The sequence below is a fragment of the Corticium candelabrum genome, chromosome 21 (assembly GCF_963422355.1).
Source record: "Corticium candelabrum chromosome 21, ooCorCand1.1, whole genome shotgun sequence".
Taxonomy (NCBI): Eukaryota; Metazoa; Porifera; class Homoscleromorpha; order Homosclerophorida; family Plakinidae; genus Corticium; species Corticium candelabrum.
Window position 1 is genome coordinate 1,893,133 of NC_085105.1, and position 27,087 is coordinate 1,920,219.

The 27,087-nt window shown below is 44.4% G+C and overlaps 4 protein-coding genes and 1 long non-coding RNA gene across 6 annotated transcripts; 3 read left to right on the top strand and 2 right to left on the bottom strand.

Moving 5' to 3' along the window:
- Window positions 1–2,588: 2,588 nt before the first annotated feature.
- Window positions 2,589–5,486, bottom strand: LOC134196440 (uncharacterized). Of its 2 annotated transcripts, none has more exons than XM_062665563.1 (9): window positions 4,811–5,475; window positions 4,541–4,747; window positions 4,061–4,122; window positions 3,858–4,004; window positions 3,617–3,794; window positions 3,457–3,556; window positions 3,265–3,389; window positions 3,070–3,207; window positions 2,589–3,004 (listed from the first exon to the last, which is right to left on the bottom strand). In XM_062665563.1, the coding sequence occupies exons 1-9, from the start codon at window positions 4,886–4,888 to the stop codon at window positions 2,888–2,890; spliced, it is 1,152 nt and encodes a 383-aa protein (XP_062521547.1). In that variant the 5' UTR covers window positions 4,889–5,475; the 3' UTR covers window positions 2,589–2,887. The 2 variants fall into 2 exon arrangements, 1 of the variants encoding a protein (XP_062521547.1); XR_009972526.1 differs by having other exon boundaries at window positions 2,990–3,004; window positions 3,070–3,203; window positions 4,811–5,486.
- A 3,174-nt stretch (window positions 5,487–8,660) lies between these two features.
- On the top strand, window positions 8,661–9,752 carry LOC134196776 (uncharacterized). Its single transcript, XM_062665995.1, has one exon. It carries the CDS (start codon window positions 8,661–8,663, stop codon window positions 9,750–9,752), a length of 1,092 nt encoding a protein of 363 aa, XP_062521979.1.
- Window positions 9,753–14,223: 4,471 nt separating this feature from the next.
- On the bottom strand, window positions 14,224–15,483 carry LOC134196758 (uncharacterized). The gene is made up of 2 exons (XM_062665978.1): window positions 15,400–15,483; window positions 14,224–15,329 (listed from the first exon to the last, which is right to left on the bottom strand). The coding sequence occupies exons 1-2, from the start codon at window positions 15,424–15,426 to the stop codon at window positions 14,973–14,975; spliced, it is 384 nt and encodes a 127-aa protein (XP_062521962.1). The 5' UTR covers window positions 15,427–15,483; the 3' UTR covers window positions 14,224–14,972.
- Window positions 15,484–15,591: 108 nt separating this feature from the next.
- Window positions 15,592–16,587, top strand: LOC134196865 (uncharacterized). The gene is made up of 3 exons (XR_009972569.1): window positions 15,592–15,675; window positions 15,734–16,064; window positions 16,126–16,587. It is a non-coding gene; the product is annotated as an uncharacterized LOC134196865 (long non-coding RNA).
- Window positions 16,588–23,567: 6,980 nt separating this feature from the next.
- Window positions 23,568–25,650, top strand: LOC134196545 (hemagglutinin/amebocyte aggregation factor-like). The gene is made up of 2 exons (XM_062665699.1): window positions 23,568–23,858; window positions 24,961–25,650. The coding sequence occupies exons 1-2, from the start codon at window positions 23,771–23,773 to the stop codon at window positions 25,455–25,457; spliced, it is 585 nt and encodes a 194-aa protein (XP_062521683.1). The 5' UTR covers window positions 23,568–23,770; the 3' UTR covers window positions 25,458–25,650.
- The last annotated feature ends 1,437 nt before the right edge of the window (window positions 25,651–27,087 follow it).

Genomic DNA, 27,087 nt, shown 5'->3' on the forward strand with positions numbered 1-27,087 from the left:
GTTGTGTAATGCGCCCGTAACATACCGAAGGATGATGCAAACACTACTACGAGGACTGGAGGAGTTTGCTGTGGTTTTTAGATCTCGAAGAGCACCTATATATAGGGCGTTGGTCTTTGAGCGGTTCAGGAAGGCGAATCTACAATACTTATTGAAGCCGAACAAGTGTCGCATAGCAAGATCGGAGACATATGCATTGTACCTAGTCGCATCATCTCGAAATACGGCGTCAGTCCGAATCCAGGAAAAACGGATTCCGTGCGTCAGTTGGCCGAACTAAAGACTGTCAAGAAAATAGTCATTTCAAGGATTGACTTCGTACTATCGGAGGTTGTGGCGGGGTTTGCAAGCCTGACAGCACCGTTGAGAAGGCTGCTAAAGAACAAGGAGCCGTTTTTGGTCCGCCGAGTGTCAGATAGCTTTCGATGAGTCGAAAAGACGATTGACTTGCGCACCGATCGTTGCGTACCCTCGATCGTCCTTTCGTGGTTGCGACAGATGCTAGTGGGTTTGGACTTGGAGCTGTCGTGGAGCAAGAGGGAATTGACGAGCTTCTGCACACTATCGCCTACGCAAGTAGAAGCCTTACGCCAGCAGAGACTCGTTATGGAATCTCCGTATTGGAAGCTCTTACAGTCGTGTGGCCACTGAAGAAGTCTAGAGCATATATGTTAGGCCACAAGACTATTGTTTACGCCGATCACGCCACATTGCGTTTATTGCTGGACACGCCTAATCCGTCCGGAAAGCTTGCCCGCTGGGAATGATGATACAGGATCGAGATATCGCCCGAGATCAGGTACAGTACCGTGGTGGCCGAGTCAACCACAATGCCTGACGCGTTGTCTCGCCTACCGCTTGTTGAAGTAAACGTTCCGGTCGGTACAGCAGATGAAGCGACTGAGGGAATGGACGCACCAGTAGAGGTAGTCCAACAGCAGGAGAAACGGGAAGAATTTAACGGAAGCCGTGAAGAGATAGTGGAAAACCAGAAAACGGACGCAAATCTTGCGGAGATTCAAATGTTGGTAGTAGAAGGAATGGTACCGGACGACGGGAGGAAAGCTCGGCACCTGGCGTTGACACAAGGGCGGTTTGAGATCATTCACTACATTTTGTGTTAGGTAGAGCCCACAGCTTTATATCGTGTTCGTGTGCCTGTCCTAGAGGAACTGAAGTCTCTCCTGTTGACTGAAGTGCATGGAGGCCAATGTTCTGGGTATTTTGCGGAAAAGGCTATGTACGAGATACTTTCCAAGCGATATTGATGGAACGGTATGGGTAAGGACATTCGACGCATTTGCCGCACATGTCTTCCGTGCCTCAAAGAGATGGGCCTGGTAGAAAGTTACATCCGAAGTTAAAGCCAATTCCGGTTGGTGAGCCATTTGAGAGGGTCCGCAGTGGACGTATTGTCGTTGCCGCGTACCAGAAATCGTTACATCGTCGTCTGACCAATCCAGTTACATCAGAATCATCTGAAAAAGTTGCCAACACCAGTAGTACATGCAGCTTGAATATACTAGTACGCGTTGTTTGTCCACACCATTCAAGTGCCAGCTTCCAATAACTTACTGCATGCAATTTGTGCAGGACCATTCAAATCATAATTAGTGTAATAGAATCTGCTTAATTGGTCAAAGTTGGGCATTTCTACGAGCACTGGATCTTCTATATTATATGTATATATATATGTATGTATGTATGTATATATATATATATATATATATATATATATATATATATATATATATATATGGACAGATCTTAGATAAATTTGGCGACCATTTGCTTGGATGTGGCCAGAACAACATAAGAACACGCCGACATGACGCCTTATGCGATGTTCTTTTTCACACTTTACTTGTGAATAATGGCAACTGCCATAAGGAACAACGCTGCAACACTGATACTTATGCCAGACCGGGTGATATTTTTCATTCTGACTTTGAACAAGGCGGTGACACCTACTTTGATATAACAGTCAGGAACACAATGCAACCGTCATACGTTACCCAAACAGCTTACAGTGCGACAGATGCAGCTGCAGCTGGAGAAAGCGAATCTCTTGGCCTGTGGTCACCACACAGTTTGGAAGTATTGAAGACCATCGCACGACGTCTACCTTTCAAAAGGAATTTGACAGTCAGCCAGGCAGTCAGTAACATACATGAGCAACTGTCGGTGAAACTCTAGCTATATAACACCAAATGATATTGCATAGACTGGCTTTAGATTGTAGAGACATGTTCTTTGGATAATTTGTGTTAGATTTAGCTAAAGTATCAGGTTTACTTAGAATTAGACAAGAATTTCTCTGTGTCGTGAGGCAGATTGATCTCCTATGCTAGCTTTTGTGCCCTCGGCCCCTCACAAGGTCTGTTACGAGTATCTAAAGCAAACAATCAGTACAAATCTCTAACGCATGCAAAGTTCAATTAAGGTCTTTGTCATTACGACAAGCTTTATTAAGAAAATAACGTATCGAAATAAATATTTAATAAATACACATGCATTGATATGACGTCATGCGAAAATGTGCTCCACTTCTAAAAATCCTGAATCCGTTTCTGAAATTTGAGACGTTTACAGACAAGCTTGTTGGTAGACTGGTCAGCTAATTATAGACATTCGATTTACGTTTTCCAATATACTATAGCAACAGCAAAACGTTTACAATCAGTATACTCAGTCATGTACGACAGTGGTAACTAGTGCACTGCCTCAAGAGCTAACTGCTAACAGACGACAGCAGAGCCACCTACACGACTTACTAACTCGGGGCACGAGTTCGCAAGTTTGCACATTTAACACTAAAACTGGCATACAACACACCAGTCAACTACTACAAGAAAGACGTCCAGCTATCGCTTGCGTAATTCTTGAGCTACCAGAGTCTAAACTTGATAATATCAAGCTCAGACAGAGGTACGAACACAGTAAAGGCAACCGCCAGCAAACCAAAAATATGGCCAATATAGATGGGCAAATAGAACAGTCTTGCCTACACACATACCTCATTAGAAATTATTGCTGAAACAAATACCATGCATGCAGACTATAGCACACCTTGGTCTGTTTACTGTGTAAGGTCATGTATGAAATAAACAAGTTGATGTCCGATTGTGATGCATCCCGGTAGTGAAAAACGCATACATCCAACAGCACTTGTACTGTAGTATTGCAAGCACTGTTTAGCCTAGCTGCCTGAAATATAAGATAATGCACGAAGAAACAAATTGATAATACACGCAACAAACAAACCTGAGTTAGGGGAAACATTGCGATTACAAACCAGAGAAAGACATACGACATTCCCACAGTAAAGAAAAGTTTTTCCGTTGTACCGTTTGTGGCGCTGTTCTTCACATCATACAAAGAAATGAATGCTAAGCAACAACCACTTTGTATATACGTCATGCAACACCTGAACACTCCCTTTTATCACATACTTACACACAACTGCTTGTGCAATAAAGATCACCTCCATTAGGGACATCGCAACCGCAAAGCGTTTACCCAAAGAGTCTATGTACTTGCCAATTCGGTGATACTCCTACTCAGTAACATGCTACCCACACAGCTGTGCAAACGTGTCCATTTATCTGATGTGTACCTTCTTGGCTTCCTCAAGTGGGATGGCCCTCGCTTGAATTTTCTCATTAAAACATCGAAATAGAAAGATTAGCATCTCACATTGTGCCCCATAGTTGGCAGACACTGCCAGGAACATCATGTCCATGCCAATAAATCCAAGCACAACGAGTACGGTCAAAACATACATGACAGTAATACTAGCACACATATAGCAGATAAGACACACTTTACTCCAGCGTTCTTTCTGCAACAATTCTTACGGCAATTCACCTCCTACCGCGATCCACGTACTGAAGCCTACTCTTCCTTTTGCAGTTACGTGGCAATCCAGAATCCGAGCCACAATGACAAGAATATTGGTGACACACTGAAGTAACACCCAAATAATTCCAAATATCAAAATTGCCCTGTAAAACAAAATGTTGAATGCACTAGCTAGTAGCTCAATGCAACACATTTTGACCGCAGTGTTTTCTTTGGTGGTCTAATTTTGTTGTTTGTCCCAGCAGTATTCAGACGAAATATCTAGACAACAGAAAGTATATGCTACATGAAAACTGCATGTAAAGTACCTCTCCACCTTCTAGAAACAGCAGTCAGCAACATAAACTTGAGTCATCATTAAAAAAGTTTAGAACACGTTAGAGTAATTAATATTAATACTACTAGTAATAGTAATAATTATAACACAACCTTATAAACCTATCAGAACGACAAAAATGCGTATTTGCAATAGTCCAACAATCAAAACAAGCAAACAGCATGTTGTCAAAAATGTCTCGAAATACGACCTAAGGCAACAGTAACAAACTTTCAAGAAAAGTAATCTAGACTTTGCTTGTGACTCAAAAATGTAACATTTAGTAAAAGGCACTCTAGAATAAGTACCATGCAATTAACACACCATACAGAATTAAAGCATTCCTAGACGCCTTGTGCTTACGTTTGTTATCAACGTTTCCACGCTCTCGATCTCCTCCTCGTTATAACGGAAGATATAAAGAGTATAAAAGTAACCGAGAGCATACATTATGTCCAACAACAAGTAGGATGAAATAGGATTCGAACACATGTTGACATGTCTGTCTGGATCAGTGCAGTTCACTTCTGTTCTGGTTTGTACATGTCCTGGAGCAGTTCCATAGAATGGCTTTAAGCAACAACAAAACTAAGCTAACGTTATGACGACGTGATCAAGATGAGTAAAACGTACCCGAGATCGACTTAGACAAGATGCAAATTGCAGTAAGTTTGCCGTTATTAAAATCCCAATTACAATGAGAGGATACATGACGTTACAAACCTCTGTGAGCCAGCGCTCACAGCAACACTGCCAGGGCAACCAACCTAGCTGCAAACATACAAAATGCCAAACAGTTATCTATTTGGTAGCATACAAACAAACATAACGTATATACTATAATAGAGGTTGATCTGATGATCTCTACAGTAGATGGACCAGTGACAGCAAATCTGTCATCATGCAGAAATCGAAAAACGTCACGTTTCGATCTACAGTTGACACGTGATAGTTGCACTCTTTCATTTAGTAAGTCAAACGTCTCGCACTTAGGTGTGCTTATGAATTTAGTTCTAGAACCTCGACGTAAAATCATAATTTAAAATTTTTGAAGTGGCTAAATGATCGAGGTTTTGAAACAAATTGGTGGTGTGTGCATGTAGCCGTGTCAAAGTGTGGCTAGATTGTGAACACAAAACGTTTTCAGGTACTTACATACGATTTTGGAATCTCATATCTGGAATTATGATGGAGCTGATATTTCATACATGCCAAACCCTCTCCGCCATCACGTACACGTTCGGAAAGAAACTTTCTCGCCGTAAATATGATGGCGGGAAGAGTGAGACTGTCGGGAATTCCGGAACGCTTTACTTGTGTAAACTAGACTTGAGCCAGTCTCTCCGCGCCTTCGTTATTCCTCGGATTGTCAATCCTCGTCGAACAAATCACGATATAGTATGACCTCTTCAAAGTTAATTGTACCGGAAGAAGGTGGTCCGGTACTAGTCTCTTCCCACAGCAGAGTGACAATCCGGGGAACTGCGGGGTGGGGAGAGACTGGCTCGAGTCCACGTGTACGTGTACATGCGGTCATCATCCCACTGCAGAATGCTTTTGCTGTGAAAATTGGATACGCAAAGTTGGAGACCAGATAGGCATGTGCTCGCGCTCTGCATGCGTAGAGCTTGAGCATGCAACGTTTGAACTTGTACCCCTGAAGATCGTTTAGGACGTTCTGCGCATAGTTCCGGCTCGCCGCGCAGCTCAACCCACGGGGTGCCGCGCCACAACTACGGCGTGGGTATCCATGACGTGAATGCCGACAGTGCCACGCCGCGTTGATAGGATCCGCCGTTTCTGTGGCGGAAGTTGTATATACGGCACGGTAAGCAGACCAATCAGACAAATCAGAATAGATAGCATCACATACTTTATTGATATCAATCGTACAGCTTGGATTACTGCACGTGATAGAGTGCACCCCATCGCAGCCATGGCCAAATGCGGCCCCCGGGGCCGCATGCGGCCCCCAGCAAGTTTTGCGCGGCCCCTCAGCCAGCTTCCCCAGGGTTTAACTTTATACGATCATGGCACCTTGGCAAGTTGCGCACTTACGCTATCTACGGTCGAAGCAGAAATGGAAATTCGAGGCTAGCCGGGACCCGGATATAGTCACTCTCGTTTTGTTCTTGGGTCGATCAGATCTACAGACATGAATCAGGACCCATGGAGGATGTTCCGTCGGGGCGGTGCGTCGAGGACTGCAGAGTATTTGCCAAGATCTGTTCGATATGCTGATTCTCCACCGCAATCTCTACCCCCACCGCCGTCGCGGCAACAGGCAGAAATGCAAGTCAGCAACGCTAGCAGCAGTTCCAGGACTGGCAGTCACACCATCAGTCAACACAATGATGATCATCATGGTGAATGGTCAGAATCGAGATCGAAACCATTGTCACCATTACTAAAAGACCAATCAGATGACTGCGAATTCACTTGCTATTGTGTTGACATCGTCTAGAGTAAGAAGAATTCAATTATTAGATATATCATTAACTGCTTGAAACCAAGTTACTTCATCATGCTATCTGATAATCATGCGTAATTGATTCTTTGTGGCCCCTGTCAAGCCTAGCGCTTCCTAAATCGGCCCCTGGCCTTCATCACCTTGGCCATGGCTGCATCGTGAACATGCAGAGAAATGCCGCGCCCCTGCTGTTGTTGTGACGCGGCACCGCCACCGTTGAGCTGCGGGACGTGCATCAAGAACCGGGCTTTACGGACTCACATCGGACAAACGATTGCTACGACACCACGAACATCAACAAACACTAGCTAGAAGTCCGTCCAAGAATTTTGCGCACCCGTGGGTAAATGTTCCCGAGAGCTTTCAAACTGGGCAAGCGTGGCACCTCTAGTGCACACGAACTAACCCATGCACCCCATAGTCTACCACTAGTAGTCTCGAGTAGCCATTATCCCCCGTTTTAAATTTTACTTCTGGGCGACCTGCCAAGACCTTACGACCCGCCGGAACTATGGCTAATTACGAGATAATGTTTGCATAGATAACGTTATGCAACATGCATAGACGATATTCGGGGGCGGAGCTTCTAGAGCATGCGCAATCTCGAGGGTAACACGCACCTTTCGCCGATCTTGCTGTACACAAAGTCCACGTTTCCGGGTCTGCTTCTGAACCGTAGATCATCTTGCCGTTGACTAGGCTTTGTAAGTAAGTTCACGACTTACCATTTCGTGCATATTGTGAGAGACTTTGCCTTCGTAGAGACGCGTACGAAGCCATTTCTTGAGTACGGCTTCTCAAGGTTAGGAGACTGCTGTTCAAGCTGAAGTCGCCTGATTCACATTCTGGACAGATACACGTGGAGTGGAAGCACAGACTACTCATTACCTAGAGATGGATTAGTTTTGGCGAGGGAAATTATGCCACCTGGGAGCCCATTTCGGGTAGCCTCGTACCAGACCCTCTCGCGCGTCGTGCCCGGTTCCCGTATAACACGAAAACGCTGGAGAGAGTCTGGGATCATACCGCCTACCGTTTATGCTGTTAGATGATCATCTTAGCTCGTATGTCACAAAGCCTCGGGCTACTAACGCGATTAGTGTAAGTGCTATTCTCATGTGTCACACAGAAAGTCTCTTGGACGTGGACGCGTTTCTCCTGCGATCGCCAATATATCTCTTACGTTGAACAACCTGCAGGATGTTTTCAGAAGACGTACAAGACACGGTAAGCTGGGAGGTGGGAACCCTTTGGGTAGGCTGTTACGTAATGGTAGAATCTTTTTATTAGTACCAGAGTGGTAGGTCTCAGACATAGCATAGGGTACTTGATCCGCACAGCTGTGCGCAGACTCTTCACAAAGCGCGGAATGGCTTCTGAAAGCGCGAATTGTGAACTCGGTCTGAAATCTGTTCTTTCCGACGTATTTGGACACCATAGTTTTCGTGAAGGTCAGCTTGAGGCCTCCAAGGCGATTCTTTCGAACAAGGATGTGTTTGTTCGACTGAAGACTTCGGGCGGCAAGTCTTTGTGCTACCTACTGCCTGCCCTTCTCTTGAACGGAGTGTGTGTGATCATTAGCCCGCTGATATCATTGATGCATGATCAGGTAGGTGTAGTTGCTTGAAGCAGCCAGTTTGCTTTAGTTATTAGCCTCCTGATGATTCAAGGTCGCCAAACTGGTAAAAAAGGGAGTGTCTGTCACACGAATTGAGTCCTTGTCAGACGAGAAACTGTTGAAAGACATTTCTTCCAGCAAGTACAAACTAAGTGAGTAGTATTGGACAATCTTTTGGTCAGGCAATGGTGGGTAACAGTGGTTTGTCTAGTTTATACGTCTCCAGAAGCGATCACATCAACTTTTTGGCGAAACGCATTGTCTAGGCAATTGAAGACAGCAATCTCCTTCATTGCTTTGATGAAGTACATCTGATCGAAGAGTGGGGGTCTACATTTAGACCTTCTTACAAGGAACTAAGTTATATTCGTTCTTGCCTGCCTACTGTCCCTATTATGGCTCTCTCAGCAACAGCTCCACTTTTCCTTATTACTTCTGTAACCCAACATCTGAATATGCCTGACTATGTTCTAGTATCTGGATCTCTAAATCGTCCAAACTTACATTTTTCTTTGGATTCATCCACCTCTATTTCGTCAGTCTTCCACTTGTTAGCTTCTATGTTGTCCTCTGTAAAGTATTCTAAAGATATTCCAAAAACTCTTATATTTTGCAGATCAAAGGATGTTTTGTATAGAGTGTATATTCATCTTGTGTACAGCTGCAGTAGTATAACCAGGGGTACAGTAGGACAATACCATGCCACAATGACACTTGACGGGCGATCTCAACACTATGGAGAATTCAAGTGTGGCAAGCAGCGAGTCATGGTAGCTACTAGTGCGTTTGGCCTTGGTGTGGACATTGATGACATCAGTGAAGTTATTCTATTCGGTTTGCCAGACAGTGGATCTGAGCTTGTGCAGCTTGCTGGACGTGGAGGGAGAGATCCACTAAGGTTGTGCCTTGTTCGGTTTGTGGCACACTCTCAGGACCGTAGGCTGTCAGTGTGCAACAACGAAATTGTGACTCTTGCCTCAAATAAGGTCTGTTTGAGAAGAGTTCTTGTTTACAAGATTTTGCAGTCAGATGAGCCATTACCTGATAGTGATTTGTGCTGTTCCTTCTGCAATGCATCTGATGAGCGACCTCATATTTTTCAGCCAGAGGTGGATTGCACCTTACCACTTCCTCCTATTCCATGCAGATCTGCACCGTTGAGATCACGTCGTGTTGTTGCTGGTCAGAGAGGTGCTTTGAGGAAAGCACTACTTGAACTTAGAAGGACGGCAGGTGGCACAAGATACAGAATGAGAGGACTAGATGGGGTCTTATCCATGTTAGTGATTGATAAACTAGTAAAAAAATGTAATAAGATTCGATCAGAAAATGATGTTAGGTCACTAGGAGTTGTAAGGGACTTCAGTTTAGCAGTTTTTAAGTTAATTGAGTTTCACATTCCTTGCACTATAGCCAATATTAGTAGTGATGGTACAAGGAGCACTTCAGCTTGTAGACATGTTTTAGGAGAGATTACAAATCACTAGTAACTCACTTTAGGCTATGTTTCTCAACACAAGTAGTTACGATATTATGTACATGTGTCTATTTCTGTCATAGCTGTATGTCATCAAGAGAATCAATTTCTTCATGGTCTTCAGTGGACTGATTGTCCTCAATTCTCAGGTCTGTCTTATCTAGGAACTTTGCAATCCATTGCTTGGATAAGGCAACTTCATATCCTTTTTTCTCTGGTGTTGTGAAATGTCTGTTAGATGGCAACTTTCTTTTGGGAATCCGACAAGTGACTTGACTGGCCAATAGATTGGATGTCATCATTTGGATGTCTTTTTCAGCACTTGTACTTGTATGCCTTGTACCTACATGAGGAGCATGAACTTCCTGATCGCATAACAGTGCAGCATCACGTAATAGCTGAGATGCTAAGCTTATTACTCTTAAATGATGGAGGGTGATACTGTCACCAGAAGATCGTAAAGCTGTTTTGATGACAAGATTGTGGTGTTCTACTGCCATGTCTATTGCTTTCCCATGACCAGGTATGCCCAGAGAATTAACAGCTCTGTTGTGAGTTACTATGTAAGCAAGCCTCTTGGAAAAGTCAGCCTTCAGATTGGCTAAGAGATTTGCTGCTTCATTGCTGTAGTTGCTTCTCTTTGTTGCGAGGAAATACAGTAACCACATTCGCCGATGTTGGATAACTCTTGGGCCATCTTCGTACTTGATGGCTTCCCTCAAATCTTCATAAAGGAGGGCCATGCGCAGAAAAGAACGATGGAAATTATACAGGTTGTCTGCATCATGGTCATCTTCATCTGTTCCTATAACTAGCACGTCATTGGCGAATCTCTCTGCTGTTTCGTTTAGCCATGAGTTCGTTATAATGGTTGCATCTTGTACAATTAAATCTGAGGTAGCAGATATATTGAGAAAGGTGATGAGGGATGCAGTCAGATGTGCTTCTAATGCATGTTTGAGGAACTCATCGGATTGTTGAAATTTTTTTGCAGCAGCGGTGACTCCACTTCGGTTGATCAGTTTGCTGAGATGAGCCAATGAGCCAGGAAAATCATGTGACTCCCAAAATATGAGGAAGATGACTTTTAGGCACTCCCATGCGAAGTGGAAATCACCAGGATTCTCTTTCGCCCATAGGAGGCGTGCTGAAGGAATATCTGCTACCCTTCTACGCCGAGCTGCACGAATTGCCCTGCAAGTCGCTTGGTCACCGACAACACATTGTTGAACAGTGTCATCTATCGCCAGCATTTTTTGAAATTCTTCAAGAATAGTAACATTATTGTCAGTGTAACTTTCATCTATGTCTATCACTGCAATAGGGTGGATAATAGATTTTGTTGTTGGGTGGTCATGGTTGTCATATTGATGTCTTGCTTTAAGGTGATTGCAGCATTTGAACCTGTGTATGAGTACCTTCTGAACTCTTGTCTGAGCAGATTCGTGAAATGTTTTGTCGTCATCATCATTCGGTAGAATGTCTTCCACAGCTAAATCTCCTCGAGTGCATTGTGGTAATTCTGTTGTGTTGTAATCAGGTGGGGGAAGTCTGGCTACTTTGACAGCCAAACGGCTCGTGAAGTTCCATGCCTCTGTATGTCTGGCATGTCTCTCATGGGTGACACGTTTCTCAATATTTATGTTGTCATAGGCAACGATCCAGTCTCCATGTTGAAGCTCTCTGTTCTGCTCTATTGCCTTTGCAGCGTTTTCCACATACCTAAACGTTTGACTATATGACAAGCAGACACCCATATGGTTAAGAGTAGTAATGACTTGTTTACTAGTTGCCCTGGCAACCAACATCAAACTAACTAGAAGCTGAAAACCTTTGACCTTGTCACTTGCCTTCTTCGCTAGTAAGCAGACTGCTGCCAAGCTGTAGATATCTTTTGGTCCTGTAGTGGTGTCAGTTTGGCCTATCGAGGAAAGCAGTGATGTAATTTTGGGAGCGTGTGTAAGTAATTGGCTGTGTAGATTATGTAAACTAAAGTCTGCAGTCAGTGAAGATGCATCTGCTGCATCAACTGGACCTGTTGAAATGATTCCTCCAGCTCTCTGTAGCGCATTCAGCTCTGCGTTAATTTCTGTATCTACTTGATGCCACTGGATAGATTGACTCTCAATAATTGATTGTTGCAGTTCAGCCTCCAAGTCTTGTCCGCGCTTCTTTTCACGTTTGAGCTCAGCTTCTAATTGTGTAATTCGTAGTAGATGGTCAGAGGTCGGTGATGTAATATCCTTTGATGACTCTTGTATGCAAGAACGTTTGGCTGGACTTTCCTCATGATCACTCTTTCTCCGGATACCGCAGTAAACGTATGAGCGGCAGCCGTGAACTCTGGCGCTTTTCCTCTCTACAGTTGATCCAAAGGCAAGGCGCACTAGCTTGCCAACATCCACAGAAGACAGCGTTGCCTTTCCGGCGGCCAACAAGCTACAGTTGACGCTGTTCATTACCACTTTCGTTGGAACTCTATCTGATGAGCTTCCCGACTCATATTGTTCTTGTAGCCTAGCACAGTCATAGAGCAGCGCTTAGTGCATGCATAGACTCCAGGCTACTGGTGATCAAATCACATTGGACCTTACAGCTTCAGGTAACGTGAATCGAACTCAGGAGATCGCTCTGTGAATGAATCGGTTTCCATGTCCCATAGACGAACGAAAAACAAACAATGAATGTATGCAATTCTGGGATATCACAGATAGCGTAATGCCTAATTTGCTTTGATAGAAAGGTGTATTGTTACAGCATAATGAACTAATAGTATGAAAGTATTGACGTTGGTGACGTGGGGTGACACTTAGATGACGTGGGGTGACACTAGGTGAAGAAAGTAGGCGGTATGAACCCAGACCCTCTCCAGCGTTTTCGTGTTATACGGGAACCGGGCACGACGCGCGAGAGGGTCTGGTACGAGGCTACATTTCGGGTAACCAGACATGTAGGCGTTCCGCGTTGTTTCTGGGCAGTCTAGCTTGCTTCTGTATATATGTGATTGGCCAAGTCGAAGTTCTTACTGTGATAACTTGCACTCGATAAGTACACTGACGCGGATCAGAGTACAGCACACGTACTCTGTAGTCTGTTTACAATTAGCACTGCCAGTCTACAAGTCCCAGCAACAGTTATGTCTAAAGTAACACAACACGCACGCACTATTCCATAGCTGTAATGTCTAAATCAGAAAGCAGAGGCTGTTCTACCTCATCTGCAGTTGATCAAGACATGTGTACAGTAGTGATATCAAAATTGAAGATGTTAGTTGTCAAAAATGTCACTGAGGCATTGAAGCTGATGGTTTACATCCGATAATTGAACACAAGGAAATGAAATAGTGGAACTTCAAAACAAGATTAGAGTTCTCGAACGAAACCTTGCATCTGCAGAGTCTGGGTTGCAAGGAAGGCATTCTCATGATAAAATCAAGTCTTACACAGGTTTTGTGTAGAGAAATGTACTTGATACAGTGTGGAGCTCGACTGAAAGCAGCCAAGACAATTTCTCTGTATAGCAAACAAAGAATCAGGCCAAGGCACATCAAGTGATGTGTAAGCTCATGAGCTCACTGCCTTCCATGAAGAGTTGGATAGGCTAGACAAACTTTTGCTGACTCTAGTTCGACAAGATACATAGTTTCACAGTTCCACAGTTCAAGTAGTTCGCTAGATGGGGAAAAGTAGTCCTAGTTTCAGCCACACAGACAGTGACAGTGCGTCACGTTCGGTTACCCCGAATGGGTTCCACTACCACAAAATCTTCATCTAACAAACTTTCATCACTAAGCAATGAGTAGTCTGTCTTTCCACTGCACGTGTATCTGTTCAGAATGTGAATCTGGCACCTTTAGCTTGAACAGCAGTCTCTTACCCTTGACAAGCCGTACTCAAAAAATGGCTTCGTACGCGTCTCTACGAAGGCAAAGTCTCTCACAATATGCACGAAATGGTAAGTAGTGAACTTACTTACAAAGCCTAGTCAACGGCAAGATGATCTACGGTTCAGAAGCAGACCCGGAAACGTGGACTTTGTGTACAGCGAGATCGGCGAAAGGTGCGTGTACCCTCGAGATTGCGCATGCTCTAGAAGCTCGGGGGGGAAATATCGTCTATTACCCTATGTATAGGCGTAGACGAAGAGTTTAGTTACGTACTAAATTGAAAGTTCGGGCGCTGTAACCAGATTCTACTGTCTGTTCTCCATAAGTGTGAACTTTGAAAATCATCAATATCTCCGCTGTTTTTTGGACTTTCGCGATGATCTCGGTATTGTTAGAAACCACTAGGTCTGGCATTTCTGTTTATAAAATTATCTACGCCCTTCCTACAAACAAAACGGAAGGATAATACTTTTGCATATCTAAGACAAACGAGTGGAGCAATGGTTATTATCCAATTATCTTGTAAGACCAACGGATCAGCAACTGAAACCATTTAAGATTATTGGTGTAACATGGTCCAACTGAAGCAGCTCTTAGTGCTCTAATGAGCACACTTGTTTAAACAAGTTCACACTTACGGGGAATAGACAGTAGACCATGCAGAGTAATACTCTTTGTCGTACTACAGTACTGGTACTCTACGTACCGAAAAAGTCAGTACAATGCTCCTTCTCCTACAAATTAAGTAGAAATAGCGAATTATGGCACAAGTGGCGCGCCATAGTGCGCAACCAATTTCAGAGACGTAGATCGTCTTCCTTGCGTAGACAGTAGGCATACGTCACTGTGCACATAATTATCGATCCATGCCATGCAGGATCGATGCATAAATCTGCAGCTAGCCGCAGCATTCTACGCACTAAAACATTCCTAGGCACATTACCACATCTCTACACTCCGTGATCAGATCATGTTTGTTTACCTTGTAACTCACAAGACATTCTTACTCCGCCTACTTTCAACACGCCCGCTACCAGAGGAGCCGAGATTTGCCTCAAAACGAAACGTCAGATACGCGAAATTGCGATCGACAATGTTGTGATGACTTCGGTATTCATATGAAGCCAAATACGAACGAAGAAGAAGCAGGTCGCACTCGATTTCGGCTCATCGAGACGTCTGGGAGACGCGTGAAAATTATCATGGCCATCGTCACGTCGTTCGTGTCCGTCTCGTACAGCTGTAAGAGTTGGAGAGTGCCGATTCGAGGCGCAATAAATGCGAAACCAACTAGTCCACGCGACCAAATAGTCCTGCAGGTGGCCAAAACCAAATAAGTCCTAGTTAAACGGTTTCGGGAACCAAATAGGAGCGAGATAATTGCCCGCGACCAAATAGTCCACGCGACCAAATAGTCCCTGTACAATATCTAACCAGTTTCAGAAGCAACAGATAGACTTGAAGAACAGATCTCTTGCTACTCTTCACAGCAACGTCAACAGGGTCGCCAGCTCCAACGTCATGCAGCTCCAAAGGCTCATAATCTAGTTCTTCCACGTCGCTCGTTAGACGTCCCTTCGAAACACCCGATACCTCACTCCCAGTGCGAGTTCTTGGGTCAGTCGCAATCGATACGTCTTCATCCCTCCTCGCATTTGAGCGATGTGTCGGTGGGCTAGATTTCGCTAGAAGGGGCTGCACCTGTGAAATACACTAGTTCACTTCTAGTTCTCTGCACGACTCATGTATATGCATATGTGTCTAGGTATACCTGCTGACGATTGCCTTCGCGACTCATCTCTGTTCTATCCCGTTAATATCTAGATATAATCGGGAAGTGGCGTCGCATTGTCCGAGTTGGAGTTATAATTATGCAGTGGGACGTTCCGGGTGTGGTGTAGAAACGATATTCGGGGGGAGGGGCAGCTTCTAGAGCATGCGCAACCTCGAGGGTAACACGCACCTTTCGCCGATCTCGCTGTACACGAAGTCCACGTTTCCGGGTCTGCTTCTGAACCGTAGATCATCTTTCCGTTAACTAGGCTTTGTAAGTATGTTCACTACTTACCATTTCGTGCATCTTGTGAGAGACTTTGCCTGCGTAGAGACGTGTAGGAAGCCATTTCTTGAGTACGGCTTCTCGAGGGTAACAGACTGCTGTTCACGCTGAAGTCGCCTGATTCACACTTTGAACAGATACACGTGGAGTGGAAAGACAGATTACTTATTGCCTAGCGATGGAAGTTTTACCAGGTGAAGATTTTGCGGTAGGGGAACCCATTCGGGGTAACCGAACGTGACGCACTGTGTGGCTAAATTATATCAATAGGACTACTTTTTCCCCCATCTAGCGTTCCTGAACTGTGGAACTATGTATCTTATCGAACTAGAGTCAGCAAAAATTCGTCTAGCCTATTCAACCCTTCATGGAAGGCGGTGAGCTCATGAGCTTACATCACTTGGTGTACCTTGGTCTGATTTTTGGTTTGCTATACAGAGTAATAGTCTTGGCTGCTGGTTCAATTCAACTCCACACTGTATCAAGCACATTTATCAACACAAAACCGGTGTAAAACTTGATTTTATCATTTGGCAGTATGTTGAGCGATTCCTTGCAACTCAGACTTTACTGATGCAACTTGCCAAGGTCTTACTCGAGAACTCTGATCTTGTTTTCAAGTTCCACTATTTCATTTGCTTGCTGTTTAATTATCTGACGTAAACCATCAGCTTCAGCCTCAGTGACATTTTCGACAACCAACATCTTCTCTAGGATCACTAGCTAGACTATGTATACACGTCTTGATCAACTGCACCTACAATTGAGGTAGAACAGCCTCTGCTTTCTGATTTAGACATTACAGCTATGAAATAGCTAGTGCGTGTCTGTTGTGTTACTTTAGACATAACTGTTGCTGGGACTGGCAGCTAGTGCTAATAAACAGACTGTAGTGTACGTGTACTGTACTCTGATCTGCGTTAGTACCTATCAAGTGCAAGTTATCATAGTAACGTCTTCGACTTGGCCAATCACGTATATACAGAAGCAAGCTAGACTGCCTAGAAACAACGCGGAACGTCCTACATGTCTGGTTACACCAAATGGGTTCCCAGGTGGTATGATTTCACTCGCTGAAACTAATCCATCGCTAGGCAATGAGTAATCTGTCTTTCCACTCTACGTATATCTGTTCAGAGTGTGAATCAGGCGTCTTCAGCTTGAACAGCAGTCTCTTACCCTCGAGAAGCCGTACTCAAGAAATGGCTTCCTACGCGTATCTACGCAGGCAAAGTTTCTCACAAGATGCACGAAATGGTAAGTAGTGAACTTACTTACAAAGTCTAGTCAACGGCAAGATGATCCACGGTCCAGAAGCAGACCCGGAAACGTGGACTTTGTGTACAGCGAGATCGGCGAAAGGTGCGTGTTACCCTCGAGGTTGCGCATGCTCTAGAAGCTCGGCCCCCCGAATATCGTCTATTTAGTCTAAAGTAGTAGTAGGCGTGGTTTGATTGAGATACCTAGAGAACTTGTAACAGTATACTATAGCCATGGAATGTGTGCGTAAAGAATGAGCAACAAGTTCCTTTGTTCCATCCCGTGTGCAGATAAGTAACAACTGGTGATGAGGATGCTAGACAAGCAGGAAATAGACTATGTTGGGTATAGAGTGGAAAAATGTGATCCGAACAAGACGGACTGCATGCATGAACAGAATACACGAAAAGGTTAGACCAGTTCTGTTTCTAAAAGCAAATAGTCTTGCAGGTGATGGTGACGGCGTAGAAGAGAAAGGGGGGCAGTATATATTCAAATTTCTTACTAATAGTAGCAGCAGAGTGCTCATAGCCTGACAGCACCTCTAATAGACCATGCAGCAACCAAGGCGTGTACGAAGAACTCTAGATACCTACCGAAAATGTTGGCCAACCATGCAGCTGGCTCCGAAGCCGTAGGCGATCTCGGAGAATTCAGATAGCGAAATCAAAGGAAGGTGAAAGCGTTGTGTACAGGGATTGTTTGGTCGTGGGGACTATTTGGTCGCCGGCAATTATCTCGCTCCTATTTGGTTCTCGAAACCGTTTAATTAACTAGGGCTTATTTGGTTTCGGCCACCTGCATTATTCGGTCGCGTGGACTATTTGATTTGGTTTCGCATTTATTGCGCCTCGAATCGGCACTCTCCTACTCTTACAGCTGTACGAGACGGACGCGAACGACGTGACGATGGCCATGATAATTTTCACGCGTCTCCCAGACGTCTCGATGAGCCGAAATCGAGTGCGACCTGCTTCTTCTTCGTTTGTATTTGGCTTCATATGAATACCGAAGTCATCACGACATTGTCGATCACAATTTCGCGTGTCTGACTTTTCGTTTTGAGGCAAATCTCGGCTCCTCTGGTAGCGGACGTGTCGAAAGTAGGCGGAGTAAGAATCTCTTGTGAGTTACAAGGTAAACAAACATCTGTGTGTTGTTGCACTAGCGAGGACGACTACAGTTGTAAATATAACACAACCTTTGCAAAGTGGAAAGTCGCTTGACAGCGAACTAGAACGTTTGTTTAGATATTACCCTAAATTCGCTAAAGTATAATATTCGTATAGCCCAAGTTTGAAACAGAATTCCTCAATACCGCGGCTTACCTAGAGAACGCGCTTGTGCTTGAGTATTTTTTATCCTTGTTCTTTAATATCCGAAGAGAAACGTTCAGCTTGCCGTCTGGCGTGTGCTACAGAGGATGATCCTATTTTGACCTCCGGGATTGTAACATTCTACCAATCAGCGGCAAAAGAAAGTGAGCAGAGTGAAAGTGAAAGTGCCTAAGCTGTGGTATTGAGGAATTCTGCTTCAAAGTCTGGCGGAAAAATAGCTCTACCGACACCATTTTACTGTAGAGAAGAACCACTAACGGCAAGAAGGGAGATCTTCATAATATCTTCGCATTCACATTCGGCATTCTCGATATATCTGTAGCAGTCATCCGTAAACGCATTGATTCGTTGCAGTGGGCGGAGCTTAATCGACCAGGAAGCGCGAAGCAGGCGCGTGGGCGTTGCACATCACAGAAACATCGCTCGTTCTCGTATACAAAAGCGACGATAGCGGAGTAACTTATACCGATCGATTTGTCTTGGTAAGATCTACTCATAAAAGTTAAGTTCATTTTTGTTGAACTTCCCCTCTAGTTAAGTACCATAGAATGGGTCACAAAGGTTTTTCTATGGGTGCTTTCACACGACGATTCTAACCTAGGTTAACTCTAATTGATTTAGTTCCAGACGCCTTTTAACTAATTGGTCTTAGGTAATAGCTTGGCTAACCTAGGTTAGCGCTAACCCACTTGCAAGCTAGGCTAGAACTCGGTCGCTCCGCCTACAACTCGGTCGCTCCGCCTTCTAGGCATAGCAAAGAATGGCGCGTTTTCTAGAATGTGCTACAAACGCTTCAAAGCTACACGGGCGGGTCTTCAGTAGAAAAGGAGAAGGCAAAGAATAGCGCGTCGGCAACGAGAGGTCCTTTTTATTACTCTCCTAGTGTTACTGTGCAGAATGTACAACCAGATGTTGCTTGTAAAGATCATGTCTCTAGTGAGAGGACGAAACTCTCCAAACCTTCCAGACATTGACGAGACAACAATGACGAGATATACATAACTAGTATATATATTTGTTAGTGGGTCATTTCTGTGCTGTGTGAACGCTGCTCAGTGCTAACCTAGGTCGATTACCCAGTAATTACATGTTCCATATGGTAGTGTTTACTTAGCTAGCTTAACCTAGGTTAACGTAAGGTCAGTGTGAAAGCACCCTACGAGAGACGGGATATCATTCAACAACGCCACAAATATCTGAGAGAAATACGCAAATACCGAAAAGAAGGCCGTCCAATAGTGTACCTTGATGAAACTTTGGCAATCTCGTCCATAGCCTCCCAACGCTTGTAGCTAGATGAAGAAGGAAAGAGTGGATGGAAAAATTCCTCTGGGAAGGGCAGACGTCTTATTATACTTCATGCAGGCTCTAAGAACGGATGGACTCCAAACTGCGCTCTTGTATCCCATTACAAAAGACATACTGGAGATTATCATGATGAGATGAATGGAGAACAATTTCTTGGATTGGTTTGAGAACATGCTACTACAGAACGTTCCTGAAAGATCTGTTATCGTTTTAGACAACGCTCCTTATCACAATGTAGTGCTAGAGAAAGTACCAACCAAATCCAGCACCAAGACCGTGATGAAAGAGTGGCTCACAAGCAAAAACACTGCATTTGAAAACACAGATCTCAAGGTAGACTTGTTTGCAAAGATCAGATACGCCGCTCCCAACAGGAAACTGTTTCAGACGAATGATCTGGCACAGCAACTTGGGCATACAGTTCTTCGATCTCCTGTTGCTTACTGTGAGTTAAACCCGATTGAATTGGCTTGGTCAAAGTCAAACGGTACTTGAAGGAGTACAACCAAACCTTCAAGCTGGCCGACTTGGAAAAACTGGTAGCTGCAGCGTTTCAGTCTGTGACTCCGGAGATGTGGAAATCGTACTGCAAACACGTAGACAAAGAAGAAAATTTCTGGAAAAAAGACGGATGCAGTAAGACCTCGTGGAGAGATTTATTATCACAAATGAGATAGACGACGACGATGACGAACGAAGTGACGGAAGTTGATAGTGATGTTCCTCACCAAGACGAGGAAGAAGACATTGGCCAGCCAAGCTCAGACGAACACGACCAAGCGTTGCTGAACGCAGATGAAGCTTTGAACTAGAGTAATTAATCGTAATGAAGTAATTGACATGGCATCTGCTTTCTTGACCACTTAGCTATAATCATATCCTAGCCATAACGTTCTATAGACTAATTGTCTTTGATATACAAAAACGTTATCCTCCTGGCTGCGTCTTAATTAATTAATTACATGGTCTGTTTACCGTACGTGTCTAGAAGAAATCTGGGCTCTTGCGCTTCGAATAATGCCAAGATCGTCGCTTACCGACAAAGGACACAGGAGTTATGGCAATTTTTGTAAATACACAGTGAACGCAAACAGAGAGTAGTGACGTTTGGTTCTAGATCTAGAGTTACATCGTAGCAAGTGCGTAATAGTGATGTTTGGTTCTACAGTTACATCGTATAGTAACGCTTGTTTCTAGAGTTATACATCGTAGCAAGTGCTTAGTGACTGTTGGTTCTACAATGCGTTTCAGCCCTCTAAATTTTCGACTTAGCTTGGGAAAGAAAGATCGCACAGAGTCGTCAAACAGACTGTTGTGAAGCTCTCTGTCTTCCGGTTGGTTTCCAATTAGCTGGGCGTATGTTATGCTACTGTTAAGAGAATCAGTTCCTGGTAACTATTGAAATTTTGGGAGGAGCTGGGCGGGTCGTGCTAGATGCCAAAGTCTTACGCAACATAACACGGGCCAGGCGCGGATCTAGGGTGGTGCCTGGTGTGCTCAGGCACCACCCTAGATTTGGCCACGTGGTGGAGCACATGTAGGCACGTACTTTAACGCGCACGTGACCTGGTGACCTTCCTGCTGAGAACCGTGTTGAGCGTTCGTCGATGTCTAAAGCCTGGTTCACAATATGACGCCGACGCTGAGTTGAGCGTCAAACTTCAAAGAAACCGCCTCGACGTCGGCGGCATCCTTTGATGTTGACGCCGACTTCGACGCTGGAATAGGATTCATTTCTATTGTCGACGTCGACGTCGACGTCGGCGTCAATATTGTGAACCAGGCTTAAGCGACAAGCTGCACTAACTTCTTTTGGGTTTGGTGTACCTGGCAGTTGTAGTAGTACCCCACCACCCGCAAAGTGTCGATCTTGTTACTGCTGGAAGGGCCTACCGGCTGCTGGAACGGATCCTGGTCCTTCAACATCAGCTGGGACAATTGATTTGCGGGTCACTGCATTGAAATTCAGCGACTTGCATCCCCCATATGACCTTGGGCAGGTTTTGAAGTTTGCTATAGGCAGTTGTCTGAGCAGGAGAGGTGAGCTAGCTACACTTTTAGCTGTTATTGTCATTAGCTAGCTACCTATTATACTAGTTCTAATTTAATTTTTTACAATCATGGACTAACTTAAAATATTTGGTTAAAAGTTCTACAACTATAGATAGTCAACTAGACTTTCATGGTTTAAATTACAGGTTTGACGTGATTTACTTATATATTGCAGGTAGGCAGTTATTTCCAATGTATACAAACCAGAACCAGACTTTGTGTTCCCCACCCACAAGAACTTTGGGAAAGAAACGCGTTTATCTTATGTGGACGACAGAGGCACAGGGATAACGTTCCAGAGGAAAATCCAAAGGAGTACTAAAAGAGATCAATTACTATCCCCTTTTTGAATCATCTTTTAACTCAAATGCAGGAGCGATTCAGTAGCGACCACCAACGCGTTGGTCTTGGCCTGTCCGGATTCCATGATCCCTAGTGTTATGAAGAACACTCCACAGTGGTCAGAGAATGTAAAGCAATTGGCAAAACTTTACCAGGATGACCTACCCTCACCACAGAATCTAAATATAGAATCGTTATGCTGGGGAGTGAGGTGGGACAACCACAAGGGTGAAGTGCCAAACAAGCCAGCCGACACTTCTCCAGTGTGACAGCAACTACTTTCCCCAACATATTCACACTGTTGAGGATTGTTTGCACCCTTCCAGTTACCACCTGCTCTTGTGAGCGGAGCATCAGTGGCCTCAAGCGGCTGAAAACATATCTGAGGTCAACAATAGGCCAAGCACGACTGAATGGCCTGGCACCGATGCACTTCAATTATGGTATGTCTATTGACTATGAGGCTGTGCTGTTTGCCTTTGCAAGAAAGCACCTGAGGAGAATGACAATGTTAGATGTTTTGGACAGTGATAAGCTAAGTTCCGCCAAGGACATGGTCACCGACGGGCTATTCTGGTCTTCCATCACAATTTTTTGGAGCGCTTACAACAAATTTTTCTGACGCGTTGACGCTTGCAATTGCTACAATGACCGCAACACGCCTATAGTACTTCGCGCGGATAACTCCGCCCTTAGCTACAACGCGCGCAACGGCACCGCTAGCGCGCACGACTCCGGGGTGGAATCAACTCTGTCTAACGTTGTTAAACAACATTACATTGCATGCTTGCCAGAGGCGTGGCTGGGCGTGGCTAAGCTATACACAACCTTCGTCTTTCAATAGAATTGAATATTGAAGTCACAGGCGACCGCCCGCGCGGTGTCATTATGCCGTCTAAGAGATATGGCTCGCGCTAGCAACTGCGAGTAACTTTCTATTTACATTTAGTACGGAGAAAGAAAATTGCATCAGAGGCTATACTTTGATATTCATAATTTACGAAAATTGGACGGATGAAAAGGTTGAATCTATTTGCAAAGTAAATAAATATTGAAATGACAATTGGTCTATAATCAATTTCTATTTTCAATGCAATGGAATATTGTAAAAGCATGCAACGCCAGTCAATTTTTAATTTGACATTCAATTTTCAATTTGTCTCAAAAATTAAAAATGGAATGGACGAATTGGCCATGCAAATTCAAAATTTAAAATTTAATTTTTAAATTAAATTGAATATTGAATTTAACATTGAAAATTAAACTAACGTGCTTGCAATTTCAATATTCCATTGCATTGAAAAAGGAAATTGGTTAGAAATTAAGTATGTTTTCAATATTTATTTTAATCCGCAAATAATTATAGTTTGTCAATCAGTCAATTTTAATATTTAATAGAATTGAATATTGAGATTACAAGCAACTTCTTGGCTATTTTCAATTTCTAATTCAATATTCATTCAATTGTTGCTGGGAATTGAAAATGGAATGGACGAAATGGTCACGCACCCTGAGGCCACCCGCTGACATCAACGAGCCGACGAATCGACATCAACGAGCCGACGAATTCACATCAATGAGCCGACGAATCGACATCAACGAGCCGACGAATCGACATCAACGAGCCGACGAATTCACATCAATGAGCCGACGAATCGACATCAATGAGCCGACGAAATGACTTTTGACACACATGGCGCGCCATACTAGAGCGGTCGGGGTATTTCATTCGTGTTGTAATCTGGTAACCAATCGGGTTGTTGGCAGGTTGACGATCTGGCAATATGATGAACATGTCGCCACCAAAGACTCCAACTACTTTCTGGCTTGTGGTGATCGTGGCAGTTGTTACTGGAATACAAGGAGCAAAAGGTACAAAACGTCCTTTATTAATAATTATCTAGGATCTGTCAGCCATGGGAATGTAGACGAGGAAGAATGGTATTATATTATATCTCACGCCCGCGTACAAAATCGTACGTGGCCGAGGTCTAGGTTCCATACACTAAACTATTCGCAATGCATGGGCTGCTGTTGCAAATCAAAGTTTCAGAGCGAATGCCAAGTATGCATGCAACCCATGCAGACTAGTACATGCAGCCTACGCGTATACCAGAGGAGCTACTCTGTACACGTACACATGTACGTGTAGCTATGTATGTAAGTGCATGGATGGCGTTCTCTCTTGATTGCGAGGAAAGTCGAGCGCTCATTTGCAGACACAAGCACTGTATGTAATTTTAGCTTTTCCTTACTATAGAATAGCCTAGCGTATACCTCCGGTGGGCATGCACGAAATACTCCGCATGTAGCGGTGCGACCAGCAGAACGTGCATCTATATGCTTTGTGCAGCTCGATCGTCGGTCTGGCGATCTTGGATGATCTTGCATGGATGACACAGGAGAGAGCGCGGCTTCAGATCTACTACAGACGACAAGAGTGTAGCTACAGCGTGGCGAATCTGTGCGTGATGTGCTCATCGTTGCTTCGGTATGTTCGAGCTAAGCTCATGTCGTGAACGACACGAAACGTCTGTTTGTACTGCAAATTCAAAGCCACAGAAACCCATTGTCAGCTTTGCGTTTGACGTTTGGGAATACGTGGATGAAAATGGTCTCTATTAGCTGTCGATCCATAGACCCATGCAAATGGCGCAGACAAAAAGGCATGCAATGACTCGAAGGAGTCACTAGACGGCTAGCTTCCCAAGGCTTCGCGTTGTTTTGAAATCGAGATGGGCCTTGCGAATCGTATTGCAATAGCTGGGAAATATTTAGTAGGCGGCCTACTCTCACGCCTTTTGTATCCAGTCCTCTACTCGCGTGCACTCAACGTGTTTTTACCGCTTGCTTTTGCCCAAAGGAGTAGCCGGACCCTCTCTCGCGAGGCTACTTCAACGTAACTGCGAATATTTAAAGCACACGTACAGTTACGGTCTCTAGCTGCAACGACGGTCACAGTACATATTTTTAGGAGCTTCTGTGAGCTCAAATGCTCGCTCTACCGGGTACGTCAACTACTGGGACGCGCCTCTTGCTTGGGATGCTCCAATCGGGTACGCGGTCGTTGGCGTGTTCAGCTATCACGACAACCACAGAGAGGACAGACGATGGGGATTTCGATACGCCAAGATCAACAATCGCGCCTACTACGACGGTCTCCAAAAACTGCAAGTGACCAACTACGACGACTACATGTGGCGCGAGTGCTACCACGGGTACATGATAACGTCATTCACCAGTTGGCATAGCAACTACCGCGAGGACAGGCAGTGGGTTTTTCGTTGCGCTCGAGTGCCTAAATCGTCTTTGAGTGATTGCCAATGGACAAGAGAAGTGAACGACTATGATAGGAGACTGGACTACAGAACTCCTGCCGACTATGTGCTAACCGGTGTGAGGTCCTATCATCACAACGGGAGGGAGGACCGTCGATTTCTCTTCAAGATATGCAAACTCGTTCTTCACTGATTGTGTATCACTGGCGGACGTGTCCGCTATTGACGGATTGCTGACGTACGGTACTATGCGTAGCTAGGTACGTAGTGTAGACTAGCTGCTGGTTGATGTAGAGCAATGACGTTGTGTACACGCGTTCACAAATGAGGCCACTGCAAGCTGTTGTGCTAGAGATTAGAAACTCAATTGAATGTAGTTGCCAGCACCAGTAGTACATGCAGCTTGTACATACTAGTACGCGTTGTTTGTCGACACCATTCTAAAGTCCATCCACTCTGACTTCTCCCCCTGGAAGCCTGCGTGGTTCTTGCGTGGGCAGATGTTCCCAGCGTTTATCCAATGAGCAATTAGTAATTAGCATAAGAGATGATGGCTGGGTTTGTCTTTCAATTGAAGGTTGTCTATTGATTAGAGTAGCTAGATAAACAATTTGCATAACAAGGTTCGCGGACGATCGTCTGCAATGCACACCCAAAAACGGCATTACCATGAGCTCTAAAATGAAGTAAGTGTCTAGCGCGTCTCTAGAACCTTGCTGTCAAAAGTTATTCGGGATTTACTGAGGGAGAAGTCAACGTGGACAGACTCTAGTGTCAGTTTTCAATTACTGCATGCAATTTGTACAGGGCCATCCAAATCATAATTAGTTTAATAAAATCTACTTAATTGGTCAAAATTGGGCATTCCTACAAGCACTGGATCTTCTATATCTAACGCTTTGTATGCAAATGCTAAACATATAAAAACGACGTTTCATTGAATTTATTACTAGCAGTATGATCTGTCTAGAGCCCAAGGTTACACCACCATGCAATATCTAGATTTTTAATAGTAAATTCCAAAGTGACCTCTAGCCTCGAACTTCCAGACCAGAGAGCGCGCGCAGCGCACGAACTCAAAAAACGAAATACGATTTCGAAAGTACTTATCAAAAAGCGATATTCTAACCGCGTAGGATTGCTTTACCTAATTCAAAAATGAGATGGAAAGATACCGTGCTTTTGCATGACGCTGACGTACCATTTGTAATGCCATGAGATCTCACGAACGAAGAAGAGACGTATGCCGTGTTTGCGGCGCTAGCTTGGTGGACGGCATGAAACGACGACTCTTTGATTCTGCGGCAGAACACTAGCTAGTGTAACCGCTCGACTACCGCTCGACCAGTTGTCAAAGGTGATGGTCTAGCGACACCAGTGGCGGCGGAGGTAGGGGTTTCGAGGGGCGACAGACCTCCCAATATTTAAATAATTTGGGGGTCTGAGATCCCCAATAATTGGATCTCTTTAAATAGAACCATGTACTTCTGCAATATGTTTGCCAATTCAATCACCAGCTAGGCTACGCGCACACATCATGGACTCCGTCGACCGTATCCTGCCAGGCATGCAACGCCCACCACATGGATACGGGCATTTCGAGGGCGTGTTATTCTGACGCGGAAGTTGGGTAACCGAAATTCACAAGCTGCTGCGTCTTTACCGTAATTACAATACCCGTAACATCTGCAACTTCAGAGAAAGCCTTCTCAACTCTTAGGAGGCTACTGACCTACCTACGATCCACTATGACGGAGGAGAGGCTAGATAACTCTTCACTCTTACATGAACTTGGTAGACGTTGCGACCGATTTTTTTGTACC